The 24,481-nt window shown below is 32.0% G+C and overlaps 1 protein-coding gene across 6 annotated transcripts in view; it reads right to left on the bottom strand.

The window, feature by feature from the left end:
* ADGRL3 (adhesion G protein-coupled receptor L3) overlaps positions 1-24,481 on the bottom strand; it is a 790,703-nt gene that overhangs the window by 9,270 nt on the left and 756,952 nt on the right. For 5 of the 6 annotated variants that reach the window (XM_073891741.1, XM_073891740.1, XM_073891744.1 and 2 more), the window contains one exon: positions 23,600-23,696. In XM_073891741.1, coding sequence (XP_073747842.1) covers positions 23,600-23,696 — 97 coding nt within the window. Of the gene's footprint in view, positions 1-831; positions 884-23,599; positions 23,697-24,481 lie in introns of all 6 variants that reach the window. The other variant, XM_073891745.1, reaches the window with a different exon arrangement.

Here is a 24,481-nt window from a genome sequence, read left to right as displayed (position 1 = left end):
AATAAGAAAGGATATTTCTTTACAGAACAATTAATTGAGGAATTCTATTAAACTTCTCAATACATTGCTAACTTGTGAAAATATAGCATTCATTCTATATCTGTGATGCAGTTATGTTTATCCAAAACTGAACTCATTCATTGCTGGTTTAAGTAAAGTCTCCCAAATGTATCAATTTTTATATGGACTTCTGATGCATACTCTGTACTCAAGTAACAGTTTCCAAAAAGAGGAACGCATAAAGGATTCATTAAAAAGCAGCCATCACAGACATAGAGTGAAGCGATTTATTTTCATGTTATAAGATATCTTGTAGACAAATCCACAATGTTAAGAAAAATAAAAGTAAATGCTCTTTAAAGGGCCATATGTAATGGGTGATTGCTGCTGTGGAGGCCGCAATGGTATGGTATGCTGGATGGTTATGGTTGAGTGACTGATGCATTGAAACGTGTGTATTACTTCTGTTGTCAATGCATTAGGTACAGGTTGGAAACAGCCATAGTAAAATAAAGTGGGTATGTTGCATGTGACATACATTTGTATGACGGAATGTACTAATAAAAATTAAAAATTTATGCATTACTTAGCAAAAATAAATGCTTGATTTAAAAACAATTTAACTCACACAAACATTACATGAGACTTAACAACTATGTTGATCATGTGACACAATAAAAGAATCAGACAACAAAAGCGTCTAATCTCTATTAACAGAAATTTATATAAATCGATTCATAGGCTCTTTAGTTTTTAAATTGTGAGATGAACTGTTTTTAATAACTACATCATCTATATGTGATGCAATAAAAGTGAACTAAAAAAAATTACATTTGATATGCAATGTTTAGCTTTACTCCCATACTTGTCTCTCTGTAGGGCTCTAAACGACAGCATGAAGAAAAGGAAAGAAAAAACAACAAGTAAGCTTACAGCGACAGTAGAAGAAACATGAGTAAAAAGCAAATTGATGATATGCAGAAAAAAGAGTCAAAGGAAATAATTTCCACTGCCCCAAAATTCATGAGTCTGTGTTACATGGTTTATCATAATTAAAAATACTGAAATGTTAGTCAGGAAATAAGAAACCCCCCTTAACACATGCTAATAAAATGAGTCTTTAATAAGCGTTTGTACAGTTTATAAATGTCAAACAAGAACACATTTATTTTAAAGTTCAGATTATCACACCAACCAAGGAGAGTAAAGATTTGAGTGCCAGCCAGGACGATTCCCACAACTCTGTTTCAATATTGCATATTTTTATGTTTATATACGTTTGGACATACCTGCTTCTAAGGAATGTTATTTAACTTTAAAAATTTTCAGTAAAATTATAAATGAAATCTTTAGCTTGAATACAGAGAAAAAAAACAGTTGTAAGTTTCCATAACCATGAGGTTTTTCCTTTATGTATCTTTTCTCTTCATGTAAAAAGGTTATCTTTCCCCCACTGTCCCACTGTACCTATACAAATGCTTCTTATCATTTGTGAATAATACTGATCAGAACTGTCATTTCTGGAACTCTTATTCAAAAGTTGTGTAACTATGGAGAAAAAAAAGGTTAAATCCAACCATTATTCAGCATCAAGACAATGTGAGGGGAAGAAAAATACCACCATCAATATCAGGTTTTCTTCTGGATTGTTGCACAATCATTTGCAATCAAACATTTTTAGAGTCGATCCTTTAAAAAACAATCCTAGCAAAATTATTCTTTATTTATTTATCTTATTTATTTATTTTTTAATTTTTTATTATTATGTTATGTTAATCACCATACATTACATCATTAGTTTTTGACAAAATTATTTTTTAAAAAACACTCATATTTTAATCAGGTCATAAAGGACGGCTCTTGCTGATTTTGTTTACAGGAAAGTTAAATCATCACAAAATTAAAACCAGGAAGCTCACTGGGCCAACTCATTTGAGGAGATTCCAACTGGTTATAAGTTAATCATTGCTTTAGAGATATGGTTTTTGCATTAACAGTTGATTTGCTTCTCAGAAAAGACCAACAATATTTCAAAATGGAGAGGAAAGTTCTTTTAAAGTTTCCAAATAACTTTAGAAAAATAATTTGAATTGAAGAGCCAAACCAGTATAGTAACAGATGGAAATTGTTTGTAAGCTCATTATGTCTTCTTCCCTAAATGACAGAATTTTAGAACTGGAAAGCCCATGAGAAGATAACTGAAGTTCAACCCCTGTTTTTCAGGGACGAAGAAACTGCAGCCAAGATAGGCTGAGCCTTATCTAACCCCACCCTGCTAATCAGTGGCAGAACTGAGATCAGAAAGAAAATCTCATAGATTTCCTCTGTCCACTACCATCTATGTCCTCTTCACATCTGCCTTAGACTTTGAAGCCATAACAGAATATTTACATATATATATATATATATATATATAGTTCTCATTTATATATTTATATATAAATATCCATCTACCAAGGAGAGTAAAGATTTGAGTGCCAGCCAGGATGATTAAATATAAATATATATATTTATATATTTTATTATATATTATTTATATGTATATATATAGCTCTTATTTATATATTTTATAATACAATCTTATATTCTTACCCACTATAATGTATTCCTCATTATATCCTGCCCTAAGGACATGTCTTTCTTTAATTTGGAGGGGTGAATTAAATTACTTTAAAATGTAAATTATTTTGTAAAATCATGACATCCTCTCTATTTTCTGTCTTGTTGACAGGTTAATCTATAGCGAGATTTATCTTACAAAAATTGAATTCTCCAGTAGTGACAAGAAGATAATCGTCCAGAAATACTATGCATGAAGTTGTAAATATTTCCACAGACAGAATCTGAATCCAATATAATAAAAGTATATTACTCATCTTTATTCCTAACTCTGTATGCTTCAGTAACTCTATAAATACATCTCGACATATTTTAAATAAAGGCATGACAAACAAATATGGATACTTTAAATCTGAATGCTTCTTTGCTTGGATGGCATTGGTGCAACTGAATTAGAGAACCCACAGAACAGAACCAAGCGGTAATTCAACATAATCCACTCCAGTACATACCGAGTCACCTACATTTCAAGTAAGATTCCCCCTTGCCAGTAAGAATATTAAGTGCATTCATCTGAAAGCATAAGATTAGTAGCAATATGACAATCACTAAGATTTATTTTTGGTCAGTGGTAAAAAGAATTATTTTAAGCACTACCATAGTTTAACATCTTAAAAAAATCTTAAAACATAAAACAGTTAATTAAACAATTTCACTTCTGACTCTGAAAAACATGAATAAGATAACTTTTGTTTTTAAGAAAAGTCAGTAGAACTTATTTAATTTACTGAAAAACACAATAAATCCATTCAGAAGAATACTTTGTGAATTTATTGATGATCTTAAGAGCAATATTCAGTAATAAATTTCATAGGAATAAAACTTTATACCTATTTGGTATTATTTTAAATTTTCTGTTGAGAGAATTTCACTTTGATAGTGTTTATAGTAGTGTTCCATCCTTAGAAAAGTCCCCTAATTTATAATATAGGTAAAAATAAAATAAGACAAGAAGGCAGATATTGAATTAGGGAAAACATATAGATTAATAATTGTTAGTTTTTCATTACATAAGACATTAGAAATTATATCTGAATAATCAAAAAAGCTGAACAAAAGTTATCTAAATTTTTACTAGTTTTATAACAATATTAAATAAGTAAAACATTTTTACAGTTTTTCTAACAACTCTTCACATAAAGTGAATAATGTAGAATAGATTTAATTTGCAGATATGATGCAAATATTCACTTAACATTATTGAAAACTTACTAATATGTCAGCACATTGTAAAATGTTTATAATGATACAATTATCTGTCACTTAATTTAATGAAAAAAAAAGCGTTCATAAGGTCTGCTAAATTGCTCTGTTAAGCTGCATTTGTTGTGTTGTGAAAGGTACACTTCACAATGAAATAGGGACACTGACAAAGGAGAGACAATTTAGAAAGGGCACCACGAAGAAGGACCCAGAAACTATCTCATATTGATGGCACTCAGGTTGTTTTACTAGAGAAATGGAGGACGGAAAGGAGCCAGATGAGCTGCTTTCAAAGTATTTAAAAGGATTGACAGAGAGAGCAGAAGAATACTTTGCTCTTCTTTACTCTAGAGGGCAAATCAAAGCATTCTGGCCAGAGGCAAATTTTGGCTCAGTGGAAGGAAAAAAATATATGTAACAAATGGAGCATTTCAACAATTGAATGTATGAAATCCTGAGGTGAGAAGGGTCCCCTTAGAGGGGATGGACACAGGCTGACAGAACGTCAGCAATGTGGTGAAGAGGATCCGTGAGCTCTGTCCCTTCTTTTGATTCTAAAAGTCTGTGATTCTTAGACAGGCAGGCCTTATGAAACTTGATAAATCTAAAGTTCCCTTAATTACTTCACCCTACTGAGAAACAGTCTGACCATATTCCTGAAGTCACTTCTGTATTACTGACTTCAGTATTTTTGAAATAATTTAAAATCATCCTATGTATCTGATTAGGTGTCACCTAGGAAACTCAGAAGGTTTTAGACACCCAATGGCAGTGCTGTAACACACACACTGTTAAGGAACGGCCATTCACACCGAGTTTTATGCACTTGCGACACTAATATTTTACCTCTGACTGAGAAGGAAAAGAAAACGCAAAGATTCCCACAGAGACTAATAGGAATTCTATTCAAAATTGCCTGGGAAAGCTAAATACTGCTAATCTATCACATCCAACTTCAAAGAATCACTTCAGCCTCTTTGTTACAGTGAATTTTCTTTCAAATATAATATTACATAACTGGATCCCTAACCAGGACTTTTCTTTTAGGAAACTTTTATTTGAATAGTTCTTTCCTGTGGTCTCTTCTGTATGATATGAATATTTTTAATTTCTTGTGCTCCAGTACATTTTTTTATTCTTAGAAAAGGTAAAGCCATGTCCAAACACTTAGAGTAGAAGTGGTTTTAAAGAGATTTATGCTTATTTGTTTGAGATGCAATTAAATTTGTATATCATTTAGAGCTGGAGGATATTCAGAAGAACCATATCCCAAAGCCTTGTTTTTCGCACACAGCCACAGTAGAAAAAAAAGTCATGATGTTCCTGAGCCAGCTCACATTGGCAATGGCAAGCTAGAGTAGAACCTGACTTGCTATTATTCAGTTCAGTAGCAAACTGAATGGCTCTTTTTTCCACGGCTTAGTTCCATGTAATTTTCCATGGAGTTGGCCTGAGTGCTTTCACCAGTACCAATGCCTTGCGCCTAGAGTGTGCTTCATGGCCCAATAATGTTAAGATTATTTTCTTGATCTTATAACATTAAGATGCTTGAATCAAGTCTTCCTTTATCTTACTTACCTTAGGCAAATACCTCATTTCTCAAAATAAATACATAGGTATTTAATATAGAAATCAATCAACAACAAGAAAAGCACTGACACATCACGATACATTTTATAACGTTACAGAGAAACAAACACAGATTGATGAATCAAGCATTTGTTTATCAGAAAGAAGGAATCCATTGGTTACTAAGGAAAACCTAAGGAAAATGGAAAATAAAAGCACCAAGAGGGGTGGAAGGCGAAAGGAGTCTGTGTGTCTGCTTCCAAAAGAAAGAAAAGGCAGGTGGAAGGAAAGAAAAATAGAATGTGGCCATAAAAGCTACATAAAATGGGACTCTCACTTGAAAAAATTAAGATAAACTCCAGCACACCTTGTGTGTTGTACATGCTGACAGAAGGGTTGTTACAGACCGCCGGTTCCCCAAGCAATGTATTATAGGGATTGTTAGTACCATGCGGACGAAGCAGAGCATTGCTTATAAGATGATTAGCCATGGCTCCTGGAGCAGCCCCATAGAGAGACAGAGAAAAAAAAAAAAAGGTCAATCAGGCAAATGTGTTTGAAAAAAAGAAAGGAAACATTTAGAATGACAACAGTTGACATAGCCCCGATTACAGGCAGGCAGCTAATTAGACTCAAAAATATATGCCACTAAAGCACACGTGTTTCCAATAATGCACATATCCGAGAGTCATTGGGAAAGAAAATGGTTTACAATGTTGATTAAGCCACATTTAGGGTGTTCTCTTTCCCAAAATATAAGCAAGAATATACTCCCATGCTTGCTAAAAATAAAAAAAAAAAATTAAAAAAGCAAAATATAGTCTTCCATACAAACAAAACAAAAGCTGGAAAAAAAAATTAAAACACAGAAAGAAAAGCCAAAATAAACAAAACATTCCCTCATTCACCGAAACTATTGGGTTGTTCTCAATGAAAATAAAAAAAGAATAAAAGGTAACATTACGATAAAACACTCATTTGGAGAGCAGTTGTTGACACAACAGAAGAATTTGACATTTCTTAAAATTCTGTGAAAGGAATTCCTTAAATTGAAATAAAATAACATATAATCACTCTTATTAGTACACCATAGGAAGCATACTAATTAGATGAATTTACAAATCTGATAAAATAATCATATGGATATTATTTTAAAAATATTTTTAAAAAATTCACTCCGTAATATCCAGCACATATATAATTCCATTTTCCATTTTCCAACTGGTTGTTCGACTTTGGCACAGCAAAGTCACAAAGTAAAATTATTTCGTCTCTTTGTGAGTAGATGTACTTAGTTATAATATCATCAGCATGAGTTGCAACCTCCCAACTTCCAAAACTCCTTAACCAAAAAAAGCAAAAGATCAGAGGAACAGTTTGATTAAATATAACTAAGCCATGTATCAAATGAATGCAGAATGCATGTTTATGTTAGATGATAAAGAAAATGTGACTGAGGAAAGGAAAATGCAAATTGTATGGGGATAGTCAGGTTAAACACAAGTATATAGTAACTTCAATATACATATTAGAGAATTAAAATACAATCTACAGACCAGGAGAGGATATTTGCAAACAAATTCAACAAAAGACTAGTATCTGGAATATAGAAAACACTCTTAAAAGTCAACAATAATATAACAACAACAACAATTAAAAAAAAAAAACCCAAAACAGAAAACAAGCAAACAAAAAAACCCAATCCAATTAGAAAATGGACCAAAGACATAAACAGACATTTCATAGCAGAGGATATACAGGTGGCAAAGAAGCCCATGAAAAGAATTGTTATTAGCTACTGGGAAATCCAGATTAAAACAACAGTATGATATCACTACCCTGATATCATGCTGAAAATTTCAGTGGTGACAACATTAAATGCTGGCAAGGGTGAAGAGAAACTGGATCATTCATACTTTGCTGAGGGAATGTAAAATAGTATAGCTACTCTGGAAAACAGTTTGGCAGTTACTGATAGAACTAACCATGCAATTACTGTACCACCCAGCAATCGTACTCTTGGACATTCATCCCAGATGAAATGGAAATTTATGTTCACATAAACACCTAGGCATGGATGTTCATGCAACCTTATTTATAATAGTCCATAATGGGAAACAGCTCAGATATCTTTCAACCGGTGAATGGTTAAACAATCTGTGGCACATCCTTACAGTGGAATACTATTCAGCAATAAAAAGGAACAATTATTGATACACATAACAAACTGGATGAATCCCTGGATAATAATAGAGAGTAAAAAAGACAGTCCAAAAGGTTATGTACTAAATGATTCCATATATATTTCCATATATATATGTGTATATATATATATATAATATTCTTGAAGTGACAAAATTATAGAAACGGAGAAGAGATTGGTGGTTGACAGAGTTAAAGATGCAAGGGGGAGGGAAGTGGATATGGTCATATGATTATAAAGAGGCAACATGAGGCTTCCTTGTGGTTATGGAGCTACTCTGTGTCTTGACTATGGTGTTATAAAACAACATACTCTTGTGATAGAATTGCATTGAACTAAACACACACACACACACACACACACACAAATACAATTAAATAGAATTAATATTGAAGAGATCTGAACAAGATTGCTAGATATTGGTCAATATCTTGGCAGTGATTTTGTAGTATAGTTTTACAAGATATTACTGAGAAACACTGGGCACAAGGTATGCAATCTCTTCATTATTTCATATAACTCTAAGTGGATCTATGTTTACCTCAAAACAATAAATAATCTATATTGAATGAATGAAACAAAAATGTTATTTGTAGAAAAATGTAAAAAAAAAGAGAAGAAAAACCTTGGCCATGGTAGTTTTAATATTTTTTTGAAATCATAGCTCTTTGTGATACAGTAAATTACCAATCAAATAATACATACTTTATCTTGTTTTTTTATTTTTTTAAGTAAGCTCTATGCCCCATGGGGGGGCTTGGACTGATGACTCCGAGATCAAGAGTTGCATGTTCTACTGACTGAACCAGCCAAGCGCCCCAAGTAACATACACTTTAACCTCAAAAATGGGTAAGTGAACACCTCTAGAGTTACAGGACATTATAGCTTGTCAGATCTCTAGAGATGGAAGGTTTCAATTCTTTTAGGAAATAAGCCATGTGTTTGTGTTCTATACATCCTGCGAAGAACTAGCACAGGAATAGCACAGAATTTTTCACTTATTAAATGAGAATTTGCTGAAATTGTACAACATATACATTCAAATGGTTTTAACACAGTGAGATGGCAGATCTTCAATTTATCATACAATGAGTCAATCAGGCTATTAACTTCCACTGATAAATTAAATATATAGAATACTTGCAAGAAAAACTACAAGGAGTTGGCTACAGTGCCTTTTAGATAAGAAATGGAATATTATAAATCTTAAACATGTATATCATTAATGTTACACAAATTTAAGATTGTTAGAGACTAGACTGGGTTTGCACAACATTTTTAAAAAGCAAATTAACCTGTAAATTGTACCTGATACCTAACATTTATTATTGTAGCTTCTTTCAAGTAAAAAGGAAAGTTAGTCTTCCAACACAAATAAATAAATAAATAAAAACTTTCCAAAATTACTCTAAGAATTTCAACAGAAAATGAAATGTGTAAACAACTTAAAATGAACCAGGGTAAAAACCTTAAAAGGAGAAAATTGCTCAAAATCATTACATTTCCTTCACACATCAAATAAGGGTTAGACCTTTATGGCTGGGGCTTATATCTGTATTCTATACATCTTCCTTCATTACTACACATGACTTAATTTGGACCAATTAAAAAACAACTAAGCTATAAAAATTGCATGCTACTCACCCCCCCTTGCTTCATATGGATTACAAAAGAAAATATTCCTTTGTCATACCTGTCTCTCTATATTTTTTTCTATACCAATGTAAAAGAGTATACCCTTCAGGTGCTTTAGGATAAGGAAATAGGTGAGTTGGGAAGAATCAAACATAAGCAAAAAGCAGGTGACTCAATATTTTGTTTTCTGTTTATCATTGTTTATAAAAAATTAAAATATAAGGACAAAAAAATTTAATCATACAAAAATGGAGTTCTGTAGTTGAATTCTACTGTAGCTATCAAAATTGTGACAGATAATCCATCTGGCTATAGCTTTCCTAGCATAAAGTTCTATTCCAGTTCTTTAAAGTATTTTCTAGTTTTTGAATGTACTTGAAGACACCGTTATTAAACTACTAACGTAGGAAGACTGAATTTTTTAATCAATTCCCACTCATCTTGGAAAGGCCAGCAACAATCACAGAAATGCCATGCTGTGACACAGTGTTGACTAAATGCAACAACATTCAGTCCCAGCCACGTGGCTTTGGTAGGTGGCTTCCTCAAATCTGGGTGCAATCCAGATCAGATACTGATCTATAGCCTAATGAGTGACTTACAGTCATAATTAGAGATCCACCTGCCTTTAAACCTACAACCACACAAACACTTATAAAAATAGTCTAACCTTTCCAACACAATACACTTTTTCCTTTATCATTGGTATTCAGGGCCTATTTCCTGATAGAAAGTGAATCAGTTATGGATCAGGTTTTATGGATTTGTTAGTTTGAAAGAATAAGGGATATGTTTGAGTAACCAGTTATCTGTCATTTGATTCCCCTAGTGTAAGAAGGTAATCCTTCTTTCATGGACGTTCAAAGCTTGCAAGAGGTCATTTTTCCTGCTTCCATTCCAAACAAGTGCAACAAGCCATTATCACATGGTTCCTACAGTCCCCACTCTCATTTAGTCATTTCAGTGGTACCTTTGAAAGGTGGCCCTTACCGTGTCAAAAACACCGGCTTTCTGTCAATGCCTAGATCTCTGAACTGAAAACTTGTCTAGAACCTGTCTTCTTGGGTCTTTAGTGTGCAAAGTTACTTTTGTCTTTCTCTATAGCTGTCCTGCATTTCACTTGTCTTTCCTGAAGCCTATTCGGTTGCTTCTTGCTGTTTCCCCAATTTACTCAGGTCACTTTGAATTCTGATATTATTTTCCAAGGTTTTGTCCATCTTGTCTCTTCCTCTTCCTTCTAACTTCTGACTTGTAAACTTCCTTTCTAATAGCTGTGAAATTGCTGCAGACTTCCAAGAAGGTCAGTGTTTACAGACCATCTGTCACTGTTTTTCAGCTGAAAGTTAAGCTTACTGGTTAGTCAGGTTGAAGACACGAATAGGCTGATGTTGTGGGGTGGAAGAGAAGATACTTACAACACTACATATGGGAAAAGAATGTTTATGTGCAAATTCCACTAGAATGTAAGCCCCGGGAAAGCAAGGAAGACACTGGGTTTTATTACTGCTCTATACCAAGTGTCTGGAATAGTTCCCGGGGCTTGGTAAATATTTATTAATTAATGAAAAAAAGGTGAAATCTATGGCATCCTTAATGTATCAAACTAAAGCAAGTCATTTTAGCAATTATGAGCAGTTTTCTAATTTGAGCAAATTTCTTAAGAGTGTCAGTTGTCCAATTCATAATGTGATTTCTTCATTTCCTTCTAACACTGTACCAGATCCTATAATACTGAAACTTTAAAGCAGTGTTTGTAGAGTGTTATAAACACTCATATGATTATTTGGAAAAACAAAATGCTACCTGAATACTAACTGCAGATAATACAATAAGAGGGGGAAAATAACTCGGCACAGCCTGCTGTGACTTAAAATAAAAAGCTCAAATTGGGTAAAAGAGATCAAAGTAAAAAAAAAATCTCCAAGTGGCTATGTAAGAGTAACCACTCCTTAATTATCTGACTCACTAAATCCTGGGTATAGTCTAGTCAAAACTGCTCCTTTGCCGTCACAAACAAGGGTTAGCTCTTTAAGAAAACCATGGAAAAGGAATTAAATTGAATTTCAATATATGCGGATCATTAACAAGACTGTCAACAGAGAGCCAACCACGAGATCTTTTCTGGTGAAAGCAGGACACAAAGCAAAAAGGTTTTTCATATTCCATACTGAAAAACTTTGGGAAGTTTTTCTGACAATTATTTGAAAGTCAGATCCTAAAGCCACTGAAAAGTATTAAATGTAAAATCACAGACTTTTTAAGAAGAGTCTTTTTCTTTTTTAATTCGTTTCTATCTGAAGATAGAGATAGATACAAAAGTTTTTGAATGAGGGCAATTTGAATGGAATAATAAAGAGCACACTCTTTCCCAATGCATAGTTTTACCACAAAACTGTTGTATTTCTTGCCTTATGAAAATAAAATAGATGTTTTGACATGGGGAGGCACTGAACGACAGCACTGTCTAGGCCAGTTCAGTGTGATACGTGTAATTGAGGCCTGGAAATCAAACGTAGAGTGGCAGGCTTTGAAATTGTGAAGTAAAAAAACAGATCTGAAAAAAGATGACCGTTGAATCCCACTTGAATCCATATTATATCATTCAGAAACCTAATTCAAACAACGTCTCTTTTTGACAGCAGGCTAACAAAAGTAGATCAAAAAGCTCGTAAAAGAACTTGAATTGTCACTCTGCTCTGGCCCTCACACCTTTTTTTTTTTTTTTAAGTATACTTTCCTTCTTATTTGTTCTTATTGGGTAGGCAAAGTTGTCTAGTTGTAGACCTTGTCGTTCTAATGAACCAACTGAATACACCATTCTTGAGAGTCACATACCAACATTACTAATTTTCAAATTCTTGTCATTTATGAATATCTAGGATGGTAAATGTTCTGTTTTATTCCAATAGAACATTTTTACCTGGATAGGTCTTTGTTCTTTAATATACCTTGTCCTCCATTCTATACCCTCATGGTTCTCTCTCCCTTGATTTGACATATTTTGCTTTTATGACGTCATTTCCAATACATATATTGACTAATGCATATAAATCAGAGTTCTATATAAAGCAGAGTTACTACTGGATGATGCCTCTCTGCTTCTGTCTTCAGAACTTGATTCTGGGCCATAATGAGACTTTGTTTTGTACAAGTAAAAAACAGTTTCACTAAAGATGGCATTTTCTATAGAATTTTAATACTAACTTCAGTGTTAAGCAAGGGATCTTCTGCCAGGAGATAGTATCTATTGAGTTGTGAGGCCCTTAAAACTGAATGTAAAATTGTATGTGTGGTCAGTTGTGCATGCACACGTGACTGCATTTCTAAGGGTCCTGTGACTCTGATTTTCTTTTCAAAGAGCTAAGAAAACTGGTCTAGAGAAAAAAAAAAAGATAAGTCTTTTTCCTTAGTGAGTGAACTATATTATAAAGAAAAAAACTGGAAAGAGTGAATCAGAAGTACCCCAAATACATCTTATGAATATAAGAATCACCTGATGAATTGCAGCATAACATAATGGAGAAAAGTTATAACTCAGAATTTAGAAGTGAATACGATTCTAACATTATCTAATCTCTACCATCATTTACTACATAAAGAAACACAGGCCCAGAGACATTTATAACTTATTCAAGGTCACACCTGACTCTGGTAGTTTTATTCAAACACATTTAAATCGGTGATTTTCAAACATTTTTTAGCATCCTCTCCCAAAAATATGTTTCAATAAAATTTTATCAGGAGCCTTATAGGAGTACATTACTTCTCTCTCGTGTGCTTTTCTGTAATGTTCAATTACTTAATTTTTATATTCATGTATTAATTTATATTACATAAACAAACACAAATGAAAGCTAATCAATAAAAGAGACTTCCAGAACTCTGGAGAACTGATTCAATAGGTATTTTCTATTTTAAGTATTTTGTTTTCCTATTTTTTTCTTTTTCTGTGTAACAATACAATATCAACATCACACACAATCTACAGAAAGAGTGCAGAAGCGATTAAGTTCAATTTTAAAGGGCTGCTTTATAAAACAGGAACAGCCATTTTAATCAAGACAAAGTTGTTTATAATAATGAACAAAACTAAAAGAATCTACATGCTATCCTTAAAAATTATATACAAATAACTTTAAAATCATAGAAACCATAATTTTATATTTTGCACTGTTTTTATTCAAATAATTAATGAAATTATGAAGTGTCAAAGAAGAAATATTTTATTGAAAGCCAAGAACCCTTTCATCATTTTTTTCTAAAGTCATAAATTCAAGAGCTGACATCTTAATTTATCACACTGTGCACTTTTAATAGCCAACAAGTTTGCTATTAAATTTTAATCAACCTGCCCTATTAAATTTCTTTCAAATGGTTCAGAGATAACTTCAGCTTCTTTTAATAGCAAATTCATTCACTGGGAATCTATTAATATGGACTTCAATGACATGTTTTCTCCAAAGTACAGATTGGGTTATTGTTAGTTCAATATGAAATTAAATATTCTGAATGCAGAGGTGTTGTCTCTGGTTTAATAGATAAGCTCAGAGTTTTAGATACGGGAACCCTAGAAATTACCTTGTTTTGCACTAATTGGCTTTATAGACATCTTCTTGTTCAGACACATGAGTTTTTCTACAATAAATACTTAGAAGTCAAATTACTGGGCCACACATTGTCCACATTTCAATTTAGAACATACTGCCAAAATTCTGTCAAAAGTATTTGTACCAATTCACACTTTCATGAGCAGTATAAGTTTTTCAGATTCTTATTAGCACTTGGTATCATAAGCTTCACATTTTTGCCAATCTGATGAGACAAAATGATACCTCATATTATTGTTATACTTTGCTTTTCCCTGATTATCATAAAGATGGGGTAATTCTTCATGTTATTAGCCAGAAGGGTTCCCTATTTTGTGAATTGTGTTACCTTTTGCCTATCTATATTGATTTGTAGACATTCTTTATACAACGTAGGCATAACATTTTGTATGTTATATGTTGTTTATACCTTCTCCCAATATCTTACTGTTAGAAGTACTGCTCATATTTTGAGGCAAGAACCTTACCTTTTTCTTATAATTTATAATCTGTGTTTTGTTTTTAAGAACTCCTCCTTTAACCTAAAATCTAATATATATATATTTTTTAAAGCTCTAAAGTTTTATTTTTTGTATTATATATTTTTATGTATTTTATATTATATCCTATATTTCATTATATGTTGTAATTATATATAATAATTTTACATAATTAACTGAAAGCAAAACTGCTTAGAGATCTTTGGTTTTCTGACTGCTCAAGCCAACAGCAGCAAAATTAAAACTCAGAATTCTTGGTGAATCTCTGCAGCACAATAGTGTCAGAGGTTAATCTACAGTTGAAATGATGAACATATGCTATTCAGACATTCATCCCTAAAACTCATCCTTTGTGTCCAAAGGCATATATTTCTGGGTGCTATTAACTTGGGACATGTTGAATACCTTTGGACATTTTTGAATACATTTCATAGTACTAAAAACAAAAAAATACTAAGTCTAAAGATAACGAGCCAAGTTTGCTTAAGGCAAAATAGCAGTAAATTACAGTTCTTTTTAGTAAGTCAAAGGCATTTATCAAAAGAATATTTACCATTGTCATTCACACTATAACTACTTAAATCATTTTCTCTACATTGGATTATCTCATAGTGATATCTGTTAATGGTATGTAGTCAATCCCACAGATACATGTATTTGTAAATCACACATTGCTTGTGCATTTTCACTTAATAAAATACACCTCAGAAAAAAAGAAGGTAAGCAAAGTATAATAACTCCCTAACAATATGAAATGCTTTACCAATGTGAAGAAAATATGACTTTTTATATAACACTCTGCCCTACATTGGCATATTTTCCTATATTGAGCAAATTATATAGCTTACATGCAGAAGGTCTATCCTGGCTAAAACCTGAATATTAAATTTGGAACTGATATTTAAAAAAATATGTCTGAGAAAATAAAATAAAACAAAGTATCTGTGAATAAAGAGATTCTTGATAACATTCAGAGAAGGCCTATTTTATTATATAATCATAATCAGTTCTCTCCTATTTAGGGACTGAGGCTGTTTCAGGAAACTTACATTGTTTCTACTTTTCTACATCAAGATTAACTATCTTTCTTCAATCTGTGTATCCTCTCAAATCTTTCTTAATTCTCCAGTGATTTTCTGGGGTTGTAAATTACGTTCTTTGAATGTGATGAGTAACTTGTCTTAGTTTTTGAAGCACCTGCATTCCTTATAGTAATAAATTATGTAGAAAGTCTATTATGAAAATCATAGGAGAACCTATCACAGGATGCAGTGTATACTTTTAAATGGCAGGCAGTATATAAGGTTGAGCTATATAAAGTGGATGCTTCTGTATGTAATGTAATTCAATAAAGCAGAAATTAATAAATTATTGGTAATGACAATTTAAGTATATTTTTTCTATTGAGGACTCTGGCTAACCATATATTCCTCTTCCATGATTTAATTTTTCATGTAATTGAATTAATTTCTATTTACTTTTAAAGTAGCAGATACAAATTAATACAATCTATTTCTTAGAAAAAAACAATTTGAACAAGTAATGACATTGTTAGTTAACTTTGGATGTTGTATACTACATTTATATCACCACAAGCTTTATGTTTATAACACAGTGGGAACATTTTTCCAGATAAGAGGTACAGTCAGGTTTTGTTTTTAAATTTTAATTATAAGACATTTTATACTTTTTGTTAAAACTGGACTTAGCACATAAAAATAGTAAGTTTAATTTAAACATTATCAGTATTTATTTGAAGTTAACTCAAACAGATTTTCTACTTGTTCTAGGCATTTTTATGTTGTCCTGACAGATGATAATATCAAATTCAAAAGTACAAATATCTGGGCAAAGTTATATCTTTGGCTGGTGCTATACTGAATTACTATAGGCAGAGATATTTACCTGATTTTTAAAAACAATCTTTGCTCTGACTAAAATGTTCATCCTTTTACAGAAACATAAGAAATTAAAGATAAAGGATTCTATGAATAAAATACCTTGAGACCTTCCAGGAAAGAAAAGAAGAACGATTATAAAAATCTTCTTGCAACCTAAGTCCTAAAATTGGACAATAATTTATAGCAAATCAGCATATTCCATACCAAGTAGTTTTTGAAAAGCATTGCCAATCCATCTCTCCAGAAATTCACAGTGTTTTAAGGCTTTTCTTTCCCTAAATGAATAGGATGAATACACACTAAAGGAGTATACCTAACACAAAATGAAGTAGAAGGACATGAAGAGTACGTGAAGGAAATTAAGAAATAAAGATGTTAATACTTGTGGTGTTAAGAGTATCATATTTCCATGTGAAGTGAGAAAAATAGCTTTATTCTAGTCTTAGCAAGCTTCATGAAAAACTGTCATCATAAGAGTAAACATTTTTGTTCTCATGAGTAGGAAAGATCTTGTTTAGAATCTAGATTTCATCCTTTATTAGCTATTCCACTTGGACAAAAAAACCCAGCTTCTTCATGGATATAAAGATAATGGATGAATAATGAATAGTGTACAATAGATAAAATCATAACTATACCCACTACAGGAGAAATCCCAAAGCAATCAAAAACTAGAAAGAGCCACATTGGGTTCTATTAGAGGAAAGAACACCAGAGATTTCTGAAGAGAAGTTGAGTATGTATATTTAGTTCTTAAAAATAGATATTTTTTTGAAAAATTACATCCTCAGCAACTTATGAAACAACAGTAATATTTCAAAAATATTGAGAATGTTTTAGAGTGCTATATTTAAAAATTATCAAGGTAACTCACTGTAGCTTGTTTAATTTAAAATAAGGAGATAAGAGATATGGCTAACTATACATAAGGCAGTAAGATAATAAACTGTAATAATGATGAATCTACATAGAGAATTCTCTTTGTGAAGGGATCTATAAAAGCTATAACAATAATAATAATAATAGTAAAATACAAACCATTTTTACTATTGTGTAGTTGGTTGTGAGAGGTTGGATGATTTAAAGGATTCATACCGAAGAGACAAAGTTAAAAGCAAAGCATAAGAAGGATTCACTGGGCAAGCATTTAAAAGTTTTATTTTTTCAATTCCTGCCAGCAATTTATAGCAAGAACATTTGCCCCTGATTGCCTAGAAATCAATATTTAATATATTTCATTTTGTAATGGAGAATTCATTCTGAAAATTATTTGGTCTCCTTGAGCTAGGAATCAAGGTATTAGTAGCATTGTTTAATTATCTATTTGGCATAGCATTTCACTTTTAAAATCTGTACATATTTTGCTTTTGTGTTATTAAACTGATTTTCCTAACACAGAAGATACTCTTATTTTATTGTACATTTTCTGATTATGTCTTTATTGATGACATGTATAAAAGGAAAGGAATTAACACAGAGAGTACTATTGCCTCATTTACAAATCAAGAATATAAAGGTCAAAAAATATTAGATATAAATGTAACGATGAATCTCAAATGAAAATTGTTTACATGCCATATGACACTTATAATATTTGCACTCAAGCATATTATCATAATGCTTGTTCATAATAAAAAGTAATTTGTTATACAAGTCCACTTTGATTTATTAGCCATGCAAATACTCTTAGGCATATCATTTAACTGTTTTTGCAAATTTCACAAATAAATGTCAGATTATAGCAGGATCTCATTAATATTTACAAACAATTTTATAATCTTTCAGAACAGCAAGGTTTTTGGGAAATATGACATATTTTATGCATATAAAGCCATATTATAATATTTACTGAGATTAATAAAGTATGAGGGTTTCACCCATTTAAGCTTTAATTTATAGAAGCCATTAATTACAGCGAAACACCACTTACAATTTTTCATTTGCGTTTTTCTTTAAAAACACAAAAGCAAAATATTTTGAGTAGCCTGAATATTAATGAGGTGACAGGTGATTTATTGTGAAGTTTCTTCTGCCTTGGTGACCAGCCTCCTGGGAAAGACAATACAGGCTCTGAGAAGACATGAGTTTAAAATGGGAATGAGTCGCATTCCTGCTCTGCTACATAACTGGTTATTGAGCAGGGTTGTATGAATTGAACTAGTATTCTCTGAGCTACTGAAGGGCAGGATAGGGCTTGGAGGAAAGAGAAGGCAGTGTTTGCTTATATCATTATCTAAGGTAGGGAGAAGAAATATTTTACTTTTATTTCTTCAATGCTAAAATACGGTTACAAATCAAAAGTGGAAAGTACAACTAGGCAGATATAATGTGCATTTAATTTCTAATTTAGAAGAGACAATTCAGTTTTATTAGTTTATCTCTTTTTGTTAGCCTCAAGGGTAGCACCATTTTAGGTAAATTATTATTTCTTTAACTTGGCATTCAGGTAACTACTTTATTCCTCCCACCTATTACTAGAAAATAAAAAGGAAAGAAAACCTTCAGTAGTGAATGATGAATTTTAATATCTAATTATCTGAGAGCACTGGCAAGGATCAGTTTTCATTTGTTAGAAGATGTAAGGGAACTTCTAAATAAAATAATGATAAAAGTACTTATTATTTTGCAGGCACTGTAGTAAGGAATTAACATATATAAACTCACTTAGTCCTCTCAAGGTCCCTGTGAAGTGGGTGCTTTCTATATCCACACTGCATAGACACTGAGAATATAAGCAGTTTACCAAAAGTCACTGAGTTAAACTCCATTCTCAAAACTACTATGAGTAAATAAACAATTTGCAAAGTCTGTTTGATGATGACTTTCCCCTTTGAATCAACAATGTTCCTAACAGGTGAGGCCACCATCAGTAGGTAGTTGTGCCACTGAGAGCCAAGATTTACCCTTAAAATTTATGAAAAGATTGTCATAGGCCGTCATAATTGTGCTGATTACATAAATTTACTGAGAATGCATGTGTAGACTAATACGAATCTGAACCTTGAAAGGATAATCCATCAACTTTAATAAATATGTGCTGCACATCAACAGATGAGAGAGTTTTCAGTCACACAACACTTGGATTTGGCTTAAATAAATATAGCTTTACTGGTCAGATCCCCATGTATAAAAATCACATTATATATTCTGTGGGAGGTTGATGAGATGGAGGATGGGAGATAGGGGGACATAAAAGTTCGCCATGCTAGCCAAGCTATTGTTTCAGAAGAAGAAATGTCTTTTTGCTAATTCTGCCACTAAGATGGGTCACATTTTTATAATAACTCCACAGTTGGGCAGGGGGTTGGGGTGAAACATTTTTCAGAATTCTTACATCGTATTGGTAGCAGCTACCAAGCAAAACCTGATTTTAAGTTGAATTTCTGGTGTCAATTCAGCTAATTAAATAAAAAGAAAATGGGAAATGCAATTATATTATTCACGATGAGATGAAGCCTAGTAAAATCCAATTTCAGAAAATATCTCAATTTCTATATAGATCTATAAATGAATAGAAATGTTTAACCATTAACTGAACTACCAGAGAAATTTCCCAGCAAATGCTTCATTTGGGGATCAAATTCAAGTTTTAGAGGCATCGCTAATCTAAATTGTTCAGCATGAGGTTTGGCCAGCACAGATTGTGAGTTGGAAATATGAGTGGGAAAGATTACCTCAGCTACAAATTGTTTCTACCACTCCTGGGAAATTAGAACTACTAGAAATTTGGGTAAGGTTTCTAAAAATCTGGGAGAAGCTCGGGGGGGGGATTGAGGATTGACCTCAAGATATGTGCAAATAGTAAATATTTAAATGAGCAAATGAATAAACCCTCCTGTGGTATTTGTAAAAACATGAGTTTGGATCAGAGTTAATCCTCCTTAAAACTTTCTATAATCAACTATCACATTAATGCTCTTGAAAAACTCCTGACTGTGTATGAAAGTGGCACCAGAGAAGTTAACATGATCGTAGTCCTGGGGCACTGGCCTCAAGGAATTCTTAATTTACTTGAGTGAGTAGCACTGTAGCAAATAATTCAGAAGGGGAAAAAATATCTTACAATGTATAGGGAACATTTGGAAAACACCTTCACAAATACAGATATTCAAAGGACAAATGGAATGGAATGTGTAATGGAATGTTTTAAAGAGATGAGGTAACCAAATAACAAAATACCAAAGAGAATATATAAGAATGATTACACAAATTGAAAATTATCAATAAATCTTCCAAGGTTTTGCATAATTCCAAGGAATAAAATCCCAAAAGCAATCAAGTTTATCACATGGGGAAATCTACACAGGTAATCTGATACATAGGCTGTAACAAGTTGGTTCAAGAACAGAATATTAAAGATGGTTTGAAAAAATAAAAACCATTGAGAAGGAGTTCTGTACTATATGGTAGATGCTTTATTCTTAATGGATCCCAAAGATGAGAATGATGCATTTTTGTTTGGAAGAATAGATGGTAAGACACACAGAACTGTAAAATAATTATTCTTTTGATGAACTGAGCAGTGGTATGAATAGGAAAGAAAACCTAAAGTAGATACAGGATTAATTTTTAGACAACTTCTTATAGTTTTTGAGGCCAGAACTAAAGACAAAAATAAGAGATTTAATAGATCTAACTTAGAAAGAAAGGAAAATGGGGTTTAAATGAACAAAAAATTGCTAGCTGTGAGAAACTGAGAATGAATGGGAAGTTAGAATACATGAAGATGCAAAGATGCAGTGCCTAGAATTTTTATTTTTATAAAAGAGAATATAATCTTTTGATTAAACAGAGGTGAATAAGTATGTTGCTGAGGTGACTGAAGTGTTTATCTGGAAAGGTGAATCTTGGATTTCACCTACCTAAATATGATACACACGCCTGAATGCAGGGAAGATAGGACCCTGGGAAATAAGATTAAAGAAGGAGGTTAAAGACTATCTTCAGAGATATAATATGAAGAAATAAAATTTTAAAGTACTCCATGTATCTGAGATAAAAAATAATGAGATGAGAATAAAATGAGGAGTTTCTGACTTGGGGGAATAGGGAATTAATATGGGAAATCAAGAAGATCACTATGATGTCTACCACCATTAAAGTCACTGAGTGAAAAGAAGATTACATATCCTGAAGGAAAAGACCACTGCCTGGACACACTTCAAATCATAAATTCAATTTAAACCCCTCTCCAAAGTCAATGTTAGAGTAACTTACTGTATGTCACAAGAAATTTTATACCCTTCTTCAAGAGTAACTTTAAGAAATACTTTTAAAACCAAAGACTTTAAAACCAGATTTAAACACATGATCAGTCAATATAAAATATTATTATTTTCTTTAAATATATTTCAAATTGACCCAGTCATCCACATATCACATATTCCAAGTTGATGAAATTCTTGAGAATGAACTAAAAAAGGCACAGCAATGTTATATGTGAGTGACCTTAAAATCAAGGTCACAAAAATGTGTCCATTTAAAACAATTTTTAGTAAAGTCACATGCCTTACAATCTTTACATGAATTTAGATCATAATGCTAGACAACATAATAATTTTACATGTTTTAAAAAATAATAATTTTACATATTTTAACCATCTTCACAGTAGGCAAATAAACAGTGCATCATTAAAATCACATGATCTCATCTTTTGTTTAAACAACAATTTTTCTATAGTTGCTGTGCTCATTAGATGCAATATACTCCTAATAATAAATCCTATTCATAAGGGTAGTTATCTATCTAGGAACATACTATAAATTTTCCATTTATGGGATTAGACAATAAACAAAATCTGTCACTATGAAAGCAAATAAGTTCCTAAACTTTGGAGGCATTTGTAAGTAATTCGTTCTCTATGATTTGGAAAATAAGTCAAAAGTTAGAGTATTCATATTTAAATAAATTTTCACAGACTAACCATTAAAACTAAACTTGAAAAAGAGAAGGATATTTGGAGGATAATATGTAAATCAAAATCTAGCAAATAAAAACAGACTAATAATGAAACAAAATATAAGAAGGTAGGTGTTTTAGTGTATTTTCTTTATATTTGGAGGAATATTTGCATTCACTGTTCCTCCTTAGGCAAAAGTGATACAGAAAATTTAATATCATTACTAGGTTATGGTTATTATACAACTGTCCCAAATAACATATGAAAGTCAATTAAGATTATGTGTAACATGGATCTCTATATCAAATTCAGCTTGGATACTATCTGTCCTAATTTCTTTTATGAAAATAAGATGCAAATTACTTGAGTAAAAGTAATTAAGAGCACCAGCATCTGAATTTTTCTGAATCATAAGCTGTGATTGTTAAATTGTTTGTTTCTAAGTAGCGTTTAATATAACAAAAAGCTGACAGAAACAGGTTTAAGTGAACTAAAATTCTAGTTTGGGGATAGGAAAAAAAACAATGTTGATCATAAAAAATAACTACTGAATATATACATCAAAAATATCTTTCTTAGGACAGTGTGATTGGAATAAGCTCATGCAAACACCATCTTTCCAGATAAAACTATATTCTAAATATTCCCCAGCAATGTCTGTAGTGTACCCTAACTCTACACAAATACAGCATCTACTCATTTTTCCTGCAATCAACTTAATTCTAATCTCCCCACTCCTCCCCCCACCCACATACACTAAAAAAGAGGGAGGGAAGGAGAGGGAGGGAAGGAGAAAGAGAGACAGAAGAATAAAAAAAAAAAAAAACACGAACCAAACAGTAGATTAAGGAAACTTCATTTTAAAAATCGAAATGATGGCGCCTGGGTGGCTCAGTTGGTTAAAAATCGAAATGATGCCCTAGGAACATGATAACCAGAAGCACATAAACACACAAAAATCATTATATAAATATTCTTTTTCCTCCTAGATCTTTAAATATGCTGGATAAGTTTGTAGATGCTAAAATTCGTTGTGATTTTTACACCAAATATACGGGATGCCTCAAGTATGTATTAGACAGTATACTTTTACTTCCACAAAGACATGAAATTGCTCTATGCCTGGGACAATGTGCAACTCTATGATGCTTAGCAGACTATATAGCCACATAATTGCCCATTTTCACTGCTTCCAATGAGGCCTGACAGCTCACCAGTTTATTACAGTGGCAGATGACTAGAAAAAGAAAGTTCTTGTTTTCTAACTTCTTTTCAGAAAAGATTTTCTGAAAACCCAGGATTGGAAAAAAAAAAGAGGCTTATGAATAATGGAACACACTGCTACAGTCAACCAGGTTTTATAACCTTGCAATATTCCTATCACATGGAACAAGGTCCAGAAGTTGCAAAAAAGGCAATGCATTTAAGAACTTCTTAAAGTAATCACAAAAGTAATAAATATGAAAAATCATTTCTAATTACCTCTGTTGAGTGACGCTGAACTGTTTATATCTCCAGTAATGAAGGAAGACTCTGACTGCTTTCGGACCGTGTCATTCCACATTCTACGAATTCGGCTCTGGATGGGGGAAAGGGAAAAAAGGAAATGAACTCACCAGGCAGTGAATTTTAACACAAATCATTCTTTTTCTTTCTGTCATAGTTATATGAGACCTTTGTTTCTGGCATCTGGCAAATACATAACTTCTACGTGCTTGCAGTACAGTAGCACAAGAACATCAGAAACTAAATTAATGATAATAATTGGTTCTCATTAAGTGTATTCCTAAATGCTTATACCAAAAATAATTGTAACTATGAAAAAGCAATAAACGTAATGTACTATACCAATTTAAACATGTTGAAGATATATCGACGTGTACTCTAGATGGTTAGAATTTAATAATTTTAGTTTCTAAAGTGAAACAAATTATTTTCATTGTAACTTTTATGGGAATGGGGTATTTAAATATGTATTAAATTGTCAGTTTTATTAACAAAAGATTTACTTTAAGAATTCAGAAACTTGCAAGAAAGAAAAAGTTTGGTAAGAAAAGAATACAGTATTATTAAAATGCTACTAAACTTAACATCCTCCATATATTTTGTAAGACTAGTGTAATTTTACAGGTTACATATGATTTCAACTTTTCTTTCTTTTGAAGGAGATAAAGGAAGCCAATTCACCCTTATTCATTTCTTCACAGTAGGTAGTTTTATCGAGAACCGAAAAGTCTTACATCATTGTTTATATTCTCAAATTCAGTTCTAAGTGTCAGATAATTGAAGAAAGCGGTGTAATATTTTTTCATTTGGGAAGGAGAAGATTTTTTTTCTGGTTTATTGTTCTGTTATTTTATTGAG

Source organism: Callorhinus ursinus, unplaced genomic scaffold (assembly GCF_003265705.2).
Source record: "Callorhinus ursinus isolate GAN/ISIS: 27379988/994484 unplaced genomic scaffold, GSC_fseal_2.0 scaffold4, whole genome shotgun sequence".
In the NCBI taxonomy this organism is placed as follows: Eukaryota; Metazoa; Chordata; class Mammalia; order Carnivora; family Otariidae; genus Callorhinus; species Callorhinus ursinus.
This window is presented reverse-complemented; position numbering and strand designations above follow the sequence as displayed.